Source organism: Talpa occidentalis, unplaced genomic scaffold (assembly GCF_014898055.3).
Source record: "Talpa occidentalis isolate TD23 unplaced genomic scaffold, MPIMG_talOcc4v2.1 talOcc4.6, whole genome shotgun sequence".
Lineage (NCBI taxonomy): Eukaryota > Metazoa > Chordata > Mammalia > Eulipotyphla > Talpidae > Talpa > Talpa occidentalis.
The window spans coordinates 6750660-6761765 of record NW_023604972.1 but is presented as its reverse complement, the minus strand read 5'-3'; the positions used below and the strand labels follow the sequence as shown (position 1 = coordinate 6761765).

The window sequence follows — 11106 nt, the reverse complement described above, 5'->3', positions numbered from 1 at the left end:
GCGGCCTCGCGGGCTGTGCCAAGCCGGGGCGGGCGGCGCCGGCGCACTCGGGGCCCCGAGCGGGCAAAAGCGGCTCCGGGCCGGCGGCCGGACAGCGCGCTGACCGCGGCGCCCGCGCTCGGCCGCCCCGGGGCTCCGCCGCCGCCGCCCCTCCGCCCGCCGACGCGCGCCGCCCCGCCCGCGCCCGGCGGGCCCCCCACCCGCGCCCCGGCGGCGCCCGGCGCCATGGAGCCCCGCGCGGCCGAGCCCGGGCCCGCGCGCCCCGGCGAGGGCCGGAGGAAGATGGCGGCGGCCGTGGCGGCGGCCGCCGCGGCCGCGGCCTCTCACGCGCCGCTGACGCCACTGGCGCGCGCCGGCCGGCGGGCCGCGGAGGGCGGCGGCGGCCCGGGCCCGGCCGAGGGGCGGGGCGAGGCGGGGCGGGGGCCGGCCGGAGGCGGAGGCCGGGCGGGCGGCTGGAGGGAGGCGGCGGGCGCGGGCGGCGGCGGCGCGCGGAACATGGCGGGCGGCGGCGACGCGGCCGCCGCGGGAGAGGGCGGCGCGGACGGCTCCGAGCGGGACGGCCGCGGCGAGGGGCAGCAGCCGGGCGGCGGCCACGGCCCCCGCCGGCGCCGCAGCGCACCGAGACGCTGGGCTTCTACGAGAGCGACCGGCGGCGGGAGCGGCGCCGCGGCCGCGCAGGTGAGGCGGGCGGCGCTAGGCCGCGGCGGGGCGCGCGGGGCGGCGGGGGACCCCGGGCCGGCCGGGGCCGCGGGGCGCGCGGGTCCCCGGGGCTCCCCGGGGCTCCCGCGGCGCCGCGGCCGCTGACAGCCCGGGGCGCGCGGCCCGAACCCCGCGCCGGCGCCGGGCTGGGGGTCCCCCCGCGGGCGGCCGCGGGAAGTTGGCGCCCGGGCCCCAGACGGCTCTGGGGACCGCGGGGACCCCCGGCGCCCCCGCCGCGCCGCGCCCTGGGACCCTCGCGCCCCGGAGCCCAGCCCCGGGCGGCGAGCGCGCCGCCTCCTCTCGGCCAAGGTGACTCCTCGGTTCCGTGTTTCACGCGCACTGAACCCCAGAAACCTGTTAACGCGCCCGCGGGGAGGTTGGCCTCGCCGCCGCCCCAGGACGGGCTGGACCGTGAAGTTGGGTCGCTGGCCCGGAGCAGCCCGGCCCGCCCGCCCCGACATGGCACCTGCGAGCTCGCCCCGAGCAGGAGCTCGGAGCCACTTTGGGAAAATATGTGATTGCGGGGTGAGCAGAGATGCGCTGTGACTCCCGCTTCAGTGGCAAGTTCGGAGCGTGTTGTTGTGTGGTTCCTTGAAGCGATGGTTTTGTTCTCGCTTTTAAAGATTTTTGTACATTGCACGCGTGTGCCTGTTGCCCCGGTGCATTCGGTTTAAAGGAAAAAGATTTTGAGACGTCGTGTTTCGTTGCACGGGGTGATCACGTTTTAATTCTTACATAATTGTAAGTTTTTGAACAGCCACCGAAGCATAACTCAGTTAACGTTTCTCCCAGAGAGAGAATTGCATCTGGCGCCCCATAGGGACTGTATTAGCCGTCATTTCCTGCTGGTCATGCAAATAAATATTTATTTTGTATGCAGGAATTGAAAATGTAGGAATATTTAAATGTTCTAAGGCTCATCAGGTGAGATCCTCCTTGATTTGCTTATTGTCAGTACTCACTAGACATAGATTCAATTTTTGAAGAGGTCCATGTCTTTGAAAAATTAAGCACAGACGGTGCCTTGTTCAGTCTTTTTCAATCAACCACTTAAAAATTCTCAACTCTGTTGGGTGTAGATGTCAGTTAAACACCTGCTTGCAAGAGTATTTTACTTTTTGAATTGGCAGGTTGGAAGTAAGACAAGACAGTAAATCTCTTAGCTGTTTACTTACTTAGATTTGAATATTAAAAGTGCCCCAGTGCAATATTAAAAGTGCCTCAGTGCAAATAGAAACAAATGTGGTCAGGTTTCATTATAATTTTTTAAAAATATTTCTGAGTTTCAGGAAAGTCAGTGTTATAAAAGCCTCTTTTTGTTGTTTTGCGTGCACAGAAAATGAAGTTGTCAGGAGTCTTTTAAGGTACACAGATGTTGGGCCCTTGGAGTACCCCCAACATCCCTCCTGAGGAGGGGTCTGCCTGGCTGGTAGGGTAGGCCTCCGTAGAGTTCATCATGTCCCCACCCACATTCTTCATCAGTGTGACTGACGGAGAATGGTTTACTTAACATGTTTGAAGCTGGACTTTTTTAACCTATAATTGCAGAAAGTTATCATCAGGGAGATACTTCCAGTTTCAGTTGTTGAGATAGGCCTCATTGGCTCCCCAGTTCTATCAGTTATGTGGAGGAGCGATGACAGTGGCAGCTTTGGGGGATCAGGACATAGGTAAGCACATCAGAAACTTTCAGCTGGGGTCACCAGCCAGTGTAATGCCATCTGGGCCTCCACACAGGCCCCTTACACTGGGATCTGCCTCTGCTCTGCGTGGCATCATGGGTGAGCTTCCTGGAGATTGGAGTTTTTTCAGCCATCCGCAAAGGCCTGAGTGGTTTCTGCTTTCCCCAATCCCCCAGCCCTGCTCCTTCCCCTGCTCCTCAGCCTTTTCCTCTTCCCCTGTCCAGGGCTGGCCTGGACCAGAGGGGCTTCCCAACTCTTGTTCTGTGAGAAGTGTTTTTCCCAGAATCAAAGGTATTCCCAGAATCAAAGGTATTCCCGGCCAAGGTGCTGGCACTTGACTTAAGACCGCCCTGGTTTTATGGCCTAGTGCCCGGCCTGCCTCAGATGCGCCAGTCACTCTTCCTAAGGGAGGGAGCCTTTGTTTTGCATTTCTGAAAGTCATAAACTGTGTGTTGGTGACCTAATCATCCGTTAGTTCCAAAGTCTCCTTTATCATTTCTCTCAAGGCATTTTGGGCTCTTACAAATAAGACGTTGGTCAATCTATCCTAAAAACTTAGAATTCCTAAAATGAACATACAAATTAGGTGTTTTCCAAACCCTCCTGTCCAATTAAAAAAATCTAACTACATTGTTCATATTTTTTATTTTATACCTCTCCTTGTTCGTATATATGGCTAGAAAATAAATGCATGGAAACTAATTTGTGTATATACAGCTGTGTATACCAAACACTTGGATCTCTGTGAAGCTTTATTGTCTTTCCAAAGTCTTCTCTGTCATTTGGTTGGCCGAACTCGTGCTGTGACTTCTGTGTAGCATGACAGTGGACTGGAAATCTCAAGTGCCGGTACTTACACCTCAGCACAGGTAAATGTGGACCTCACTCCCGCTCTCTGCCTTTGCCTTAGGTGGTCACCGGTCTGGGGTCTGGGTTAGTGGGCGTCAGGAACTGCAGCTTCATCTCTCCTGTCTTTTATTCCAACTCTGAAAAATACTACCAACTCTTTTTTGACATAAGATCAGATGATAAGACATATCACCCTGTTTTTGTGCTTGCTCTCCACTGGACTCTTAAGTGGGAGAACTTCTGGATAGCCATGTTCCCATTTAGGGATCCAGGTCCAGCAAGTCAACTTTGGACTAAGAATTAGGCAACCTGTTCTTGGCTTGGTTTGGCTGTTGGATTGCTCTGTAGACTCACACTTGTTTACACTGCTTGCCTAATCCATTCGGCTTCCTTTCATAGCTCTAGTAAATACCTTAGTATCTGAAGTATTTAAATTGGCTTTAGTAACCATGGGGACTTCACAGTGGAAGACTTGGGATAACATAAATATAACACCTACTGTTGCGGATGAGATAACGCAGGTGTCGGGGCCTGTGCAGGGTAAGGTCTTGCTGACAAAACCCAAGAGCCTAGCGCAGGGGCTGGACCAGACAGAGCCTTGTTTCTGACCGTGACCTGCCATGGAGACTGTTTTCTCCTCTTTTTTAATGGTAGCGCTTCACCTCTGGAACTGGAACTTGTCATCCATCTCCTGTGCTTCTCTTCTCTGCTCCACCCAAATGCAGACCGGGTGCTTTTCCACCACGAAGGAATAAGCAGAGGCAGAAATACTGAAACCCCAGAAACCCACTGCTCTTCATTTTAGCCATTCTCACACAAGATTCTGAGTGAGGTGAAGGTTTTGACTGTTCCATATGTCCTAGTTTTTGTGGTATTACAATTTGTTAAGTTCATTTTACAGATGTCATATTTTTATTTAAGTGTGTGCTCTTTTAATCAGCCCACATCCACAGGGTTACAGTTACCCTGTCCCCAGCTTGTCCTGATGGAGGAATAAATGCTGTGGTTCGGAAATTATGCTCTAGAGTACAGTGATTTCCCATTTACAGAGGAAAATAAGGATAACTGTAAAACTGACTGGGAAACTTGGAGTGAGCATGATCCTGATACGGATAAAGTCAAATTAGTTTCTTCTTTTCTGGCAGACTATTGCCCTGCTCTTAAACTTCTAGCTCACTTTACTTAACTAGTTCATGCAAACTAAACAAAATGAAAAGTTAGTCATTTTGGTCTTAGACCAGCTCAATATCTTAACTTTTTAAAATGTGTAACTTCACCTAGTTTACCCTCCAGAATTCAACCCTCGCAGCTTGTTTGCAGCTCAGTTTAGGGGAGGTTCGTGTAAGAGGGCTTTGGGAAGAGGGTGGCAGTGACTGACAGATTAATGACACCGTGTTTCCACTTTCAGTCCTTAACTTTGTAACCTTGTGACTTGGAAAAAGGCATTACTTTTTTTATTCCTGCTTTCCGTCTAGAAATTTATGAAAATCCGCCAATACTCTGCTTCCTTAAATGAGACCATTTATGAACAGCTCGAGAGTCTTAAAACCTTGTATGGTGCCTTCACTGCATTTGATTTGAAGGCAGAATGACTGTTGTATTGATTCCTGGTTAGCCATGTCCAGGGGCACTTCTATATTTGTGTAATAAACTTAAGTCCTATTTTTTAGTGTAGCCTTAGGAACATAATTTTACATTATTTAAGACTGGAGATCTGCATGTTTCATAATGTTTTCCTAACTGTTAACAGATATTACTTCCCACTTTTTTTAATGGTTAATGGTCAGTGCTATTTTAAGAAAGATATATTTAGACTTATTACTTAGCTTATAAATATACTTACGGTTACTCATTACTTTTAATTAATACTTTTAAATCCTGTATTCTTATTTCTAGAACAAGCTCTCAAAAAACAAGTAAACATATTTCTTTTAGGAATAAGGAAGACGCCTGTAATGTACTATACTTTTTCTGAATTTGAGATATTGGATCACAGAGCAAGTGTGTGTTAGGGCTGAAGATTGATGAAAAGTACCCTGCAGGAATTGAGTTGGCTATATGATTGGCATAATTTTCCTTCTATTAAATATTCACAGTTGTTGAAACTTGATTCTCAAATGTAGAAGCACTTGTTTATAACCAGTGAAGTACTTTTTTTTTTTTTTTTTTTTTTTTAGTTCTTTTTTTTTTTAATAGAGGCATGTTTTTATTTATTTATTTATTATATTTGTTTGTTTTGTTTATACATGCACTGGGTACAGTCAGAAGCGCGGGAGGGTGAGAGAATTCACCAGAGCCAGAGGGGGGAGCAGAGCAGGCAGAAGGACTGAAGTACACTGCTGAGGGGAGCAGCGGGTGGCAGGAGAGGTCTGCGCACCATGTGGGACCCTCCTCTGGTGGCCGGGGAGCAGCCGGGGATCGAACCGGCGCCGCAGAGGCCGCGGGCAGCTTCGCAACCCAGCGCTCAACCGCTGCACCACCGGGGAGGCCCTAGTGAAGTACTTTTTTAAAAAGATTTTTACTAAATGATGTTCCCTCTTAGAACTGGACATATGAAATAAAAATGATTGACATCTAATAAGTTAAGAAAGCAAACATTTGGATTTTTTTTATGGAAAATGATTTCTTTTAAAAAAAGTCAAGACAGATATTTGGGATAACCAATGAGATTGCTTTTGCTAGGGAGGAATGAAGTGGCTCCACAGCCCTGGGGAAGTTCAGGTGCACTTGGCTGACACATCCTCCCAGAGGGTGCCCAGGGTAGGCGAGAGAACAATGCCCTTCCCAGCTGATTAGCCCCGGCCTGCGCCCAGCATCTGGGGCCAGACTGCTCAGGTGAGGCTGTAGAAGTCAAGTGAACACCCGCCGAGGAGAGGAGAGGAGAGGAGTACTGGAGCACAGCAGCCCGCAGAGCAGACAAAGCCCCATCCTTCCGTGTGGCAGGGTCTTGGAGAGGTGGGCGCCACCCAGGCACAGCCACTGACGAGAGGCTCAGGGGCACGGGCTGTTGGGGTCTAGGGCTCTTTCTGCCTGGTCTAAGGTGCGCCAGGGCCCCGCTGACTTCTCTGCTGTGGCTGTCACACAGAGGGGACGGTGGCCACGGGACCGGGCGGCGAGCACGCTGGCCTTGGCATTCACAGATGGAGCTTCCGTTCCCAAGGGCCCTTTAGCTCTTCAGTGACCTGGGACAAGCCTCTAACCTCTGCATTTATTAGCAAAATGTGGACTCCACTCCCGACTCTTCTAGAGCTCAGCATTGTCCTGAGAATTCTGTGATGTGGCCAGCGTGTGCAAGGCCGTGTCAAACTCAGTGCCATGGAGTGGGAGGGTTCCAGTCCCGTAAGCAGGGCCAGGTCTCCAGAGTGGGGCGAGGGAGGTAAGAGGAAACTTGCGAAATATTTCGCCCTTGAAGCTTGGTTCTTTTGTTAGTGCTGCTTTAATGTGTCTTTAAAAACCCGTGTGATCGCTGCCCTCATGTCTGGCGCGCACTCCATACATGGCACCTGATCTCAGACTCACAGTGGGTTTTTAGTATAGAACTTCGTTCAGAAGATGTGACTTAGGTTACAGAGTTTGTTAAATACCCTCATCATGTTACCTTTTATCCCTGAAACCAGAATTGCAGTAGTAACATCATTCGGCATTGGGTAACCACCAAACCAGGATTGGTTAATGCTACAGGCTTTTGAAATTATTAGTGAGTCTCAAACATGGGGTGATGCTTCTGCGTTTCTGTGCAGATCCCCTGTCCCCCAACCGTGTCACTTGGCAGACAAGCCCTCGGCCTCACGCTTCTGTCACCTTGCACTCTAGGCCATGAGCAGGGCCTGGACTACTCTGTGACAGAGCTGGTGCCAAGCCCCTCTCCACTGGCCATCTCTCTTCTCCTGCAGCACAGCCAGACGCTGCTGTCGTCAGGAAAGACCCCGTCATGCCGGCCTAGCTAGCTCAGCCTTCTGATTTAATTTGCTTTTTTAAGTGGGAAATTGTGTGATGTCCTGTTTTTGTCTCCTACGCGTGTCGCCATGCCAGTGCTGCCGGCCCCACTGTCCCCTGGTCGTGCACGAGGAAGGGGCTCCTTCCCTCTGCCCTGGCCCCGGGCAGCTCTGGCTCAGGCTTGGCCTCTCTGGCATCGTCTTCACTGCCTCGGCCACATGGGATTTGGGTTTCTGTCTTGTTTTCTCTGCTGTGCTCTTGTCTGGTCCCCGTGTCCTTTAAGCAGGCATGGCTTCAGCATTGGTCCTCTCCGTGTCTGAGGAGGCGCAGGAGGAGGAGAGACTCAGTCAGGGAAAGGCCTGTGGCGTGTCCGGGAGCCCAGGCTGGGGGGCGCCGTGGCCGGTTGGGAAGGCTGGGCTCTGCCCGCCGGGACGTGCGCGGTGCACCAGCACTCACGGAGGGGAATCCTTAGCCACAGGGCGGTGTAAACCTGTCGATGTGTTGGCAGGAAATGAAAAGTAGTGTGAGCGGAGAATGGTGCCCCGAGAGCTGGGGGGGGGGGCAGGTGAGGCGCACCGCGGATGGGGTCTGGGTCAGCTCTGCTGAACAGGCGGGCCCTCACCTGCCCTGGTGGGAAGAGGGCCTGGGCAGAGAAGGGGCAGGAGGAGGGAGGCAGCAGCCTTGGGAGAGACGACGGGCAAATGAGGGTGAGACAGAAGAGGGAGAAGAGGGAGAAGGTGGCAAACCTTGCTGAGGAAGAGGCGGTAGCACTAGAGGTGGGAGGGAGAGCGGGGTGTCAGATTGTCCTCCAGCTTCTGGTGTCCAGCTGCCTCCCTGGCTGTGCCCAGTGCGGGGGGGGGAGGTGAGTGAGGATGGGTGGGCTTAGTGGAGAAGACACTGAAGTCGCTGCGGCAGGTTAGGGGGGTCTCTGGGGCCCCAGGTGGAGTTGCCTGGAGGCAGTTGGAAATACAGGCCAGGCTCAGCGGGCAGACCTGAAGAGCCTGTGACTCTGGGGTTTGGATTGTGGGTCTCACCTCTGACCCACCTCCCATGGCCAGTGACTCACGTGCCATCAGCAGAGGTTGGAGGAAGCGCCGACTTAGTGGGGGGGCAGGCAAGAATGGGGGACTCCAGGTCAGGTGCGGCGCAGAACTGTGGTGAGTGACCGCCCTCCAGGCTCATGAGCCAGAGTTCACTGGTGCAGGCAAAACATCTAAAAGCAGATTCTTCTGCTTTCTGTATGTCCTGTTGCCTCTCAGTTTTTACAGGAAGAAAATGCTATGCCAGATGCCAGCTGATCAGAACATCCTTTTCTTTCTCACGGGAGACCGAACTGAATACGATGGTGGATCGTCACTAGTTTGGGCTGCTCTTGTCTGCAGCTCAGAGGGGCTCTTTTCCTCCTCTTCAGACAGCAGCTCTCACACTGGGTCCAGGCTGCCCACAACGTCCCGAGAGAGTCCCCAGCCAAAAACTTTCTCTCTGTGCACCGGGTTATCCTCTGCCGGTACCTGCACTAGCGCTGACGTCTGCGCTCGTGGCTTCGGCTGCAAACGCGCTGAGAGCCTCACGGCGCTCGACACGTGGTAGGAGTTGCTGTCCTCCTGGGTTCAGTGCCCAGATGGCTCTCATGGTCTCCCTGCCTCCAAACAGTGTGTGAACCTGGCATGAAAGTGTGTGTGTGTGTAATTTTTTGGTGTATTGTTACCTTTGAATATGGAAGTGAGCTGCTAGACCCGAAGCAGGGAAGGTCACTGTGAGGAGGCAGGTGGAGGAGCGCCGGGGGTGCTGGGCTTCGGGTACAGGTGTCACGTGACAGGACCAGGTCAGCCTGGGCGGCCGCAGCTCCCCACCAGGTCTGCAGAGAGAGCCCAGCACAGAGGCTTCAGCCTCCTCTGGCCTGAGGTGACCCCATGACTGTAGGTAAACAGAGGGGTGGGCAAACGGACAGATCAGGGGAAGGGGCTTTTCCAGAATTGGCTGATTTCTGCCTTGTGTAGCTTATCATGCTCATCATCCTGCTGGTGAGCCAGCCCCCAGGAAATGGCATCGTGCACACACTCGCACAGAGTCTGCGACGCTGCATCGCGCGGAACCCATGTCGTTCGCCCGGGATGGTCTGGGGCTTAAGCCAAGCCCGTGAGGTGACCTGGCTCCCTTTCCATTCCGCATGTGCAGTGCCCATTGTACGCACTCTTGGTATTTGCTCTCTTCACCTCCCGTCATCTCTCCAACCGTCCAGGTCCTAGGTCACCGTTGAGGCCAGGGCAGGCTCTCCAAAGCGCCGTGTGACTGCTCTGGCCCTGTCCGAGTCCCTGCTGCGCCCCTGGCATGGCAGCTACATGCCACCACCTTCTTGGGGTCTTGGCTGGTGACTCGTGTGTAGTTTCTTCAGTTCTGGGCACGGAATCAGAGTCCTTGGTTTTATTCTCATTGTAGAGCTGCGTGACCTGTGGCCCCAGCCCCCAGTGAGTTCCTGATAAACACTGTTGTCTTTGTTTTGTGTCCTCTTTCCCGTAGAGCTCTCGCTGCTGAGGTTCCTCAGCGCTGAACTAACCCGAGGGTACTTCCTCGAGCACAATGAGGCCAAGTACACAGAAAGAAGAGAGCGCGTGTACACTTGTATGCGAATACCCAGGGAATTGGAAAAGGTACCATTTTTTTTCTTATTTCCAGACATCATTTTAAAAGTAATGTCAACATGTTCATCATACCTACTCCCTCCCCCTCGCCCCCCCGCCAAGATGGGGACAGCTTGAGTCGAGTTTTGCTGGAAATGATGTGATCATAGGTAATTAAATATATTGGGAAGTAGGAATTCCCTATATAGGGAGAGTATTTTTTAAATTTTAAATTGTGTTTTTAGTGTCCACTCCAGTGATTCTTGATTTTGCTTCTTACTATACATGCCAGATTTCCCTTTGTGCCCCAGCCAGCTAGCTTTTGCTGAGGAATGAATCTCCACTTCTGTGCTTCCTTAGGTCTTTCTGGTTTTTTCCCCAGTTGACGTGATAAGTTACTTAATTTTAGTCCTTTTTAATGTTTTCATTCCTCAGAAAGTCCTCATATTAAAAACAAAAATGGCAGTCACTTTAAAAAGAAAGGGAATTCATTTCACCTTCATCACAGAAGGCAGCACGGCCCGGGGCGAGCCTAGTGACTGCAGCACCAGCTCTACATGCCACTCCCTCCCTTGCTGTCTCAGGCCCACGCCAGTCAGATAGCATTGCTTGGGCTACCGGTGAGTCTGAGCAATTCCAGATTTCTTCTATCGGGACATGTCATACTTTTGTAGTAGCATAAAACTTGGAATATTCTGATCCCTTTCTTAGAATCCATACTCTCTGTGACTGGGGTGGGAAGAGCTTGCTGGGTGGCGGGCAGTGAGCAGAGAGGGCCCGCTGGCTTGCTGACGTGTTTATTCCTGATAGTTCTTCTGTTTGGTAAAAGGAGGAATCAGCTACGGTGGAAAGGGCAGTGCGAGGAAGGTGGCTTCACCTGGTCTTCGGGCATGTCCCATGCTGAAGCTTAGGAAGTTCTGTGCCAGGTGGGGCTTTGGAGAGCTGGAGCCAGCAGGAGCAGACGGGCAGTGAAGCCGTCAGCTTTGGTCGGGGTGGTAAAATGTGCTTAGTGACTGCTGCTCTTCTGGGAGCCCTGGGGCTCCGTGGGGGAGCCGGCTTTCTGGGGCTCTCCTTTCCAACCCAGTGATACCTTCCCGTTGTATCTGTGTATATTCAAGATTGGGGAGTTACAGTCTCTTTGAGTTGCAAAAATAATTAAACCAATTGTCATGTCTTTCTTCACATATTTTAAACTTGCTTTTCAGAGATGACTGCTTTTCCTCCCATCAGTTACAATGGGGGGTCATCCCCTGCCAAGCAATTCTAGTACACCGGCTCCTTGTCCTCCAAGTCAGCTCAGTCCTGACACTGCCCGAGAA

At 52.7% G+C, this 11106-nt stretch overlaps 1 protein-coding gene across 1 annotated transcript in view; it reads left to right on the top strand.

The window, feature by feature from the left end:
- The first annotated feature begins 495 nt into the window (after positions 1-495).
- Positions 496-11106, top strand: part of TAPT1 (transmembrane anterior posterior transformation 1) — a 45048-nt gene continuing 34437 nt past the window's right edge. The window contains 3 exon segments of the mRNA XM_037529034.2: positions 496-589; positions 592-678; positions 9687-9817. Coding sequence (XP_037384931.1) covers positions 496-589; positions 592-678; positions 9687-9817 — 312 coding nt within the window.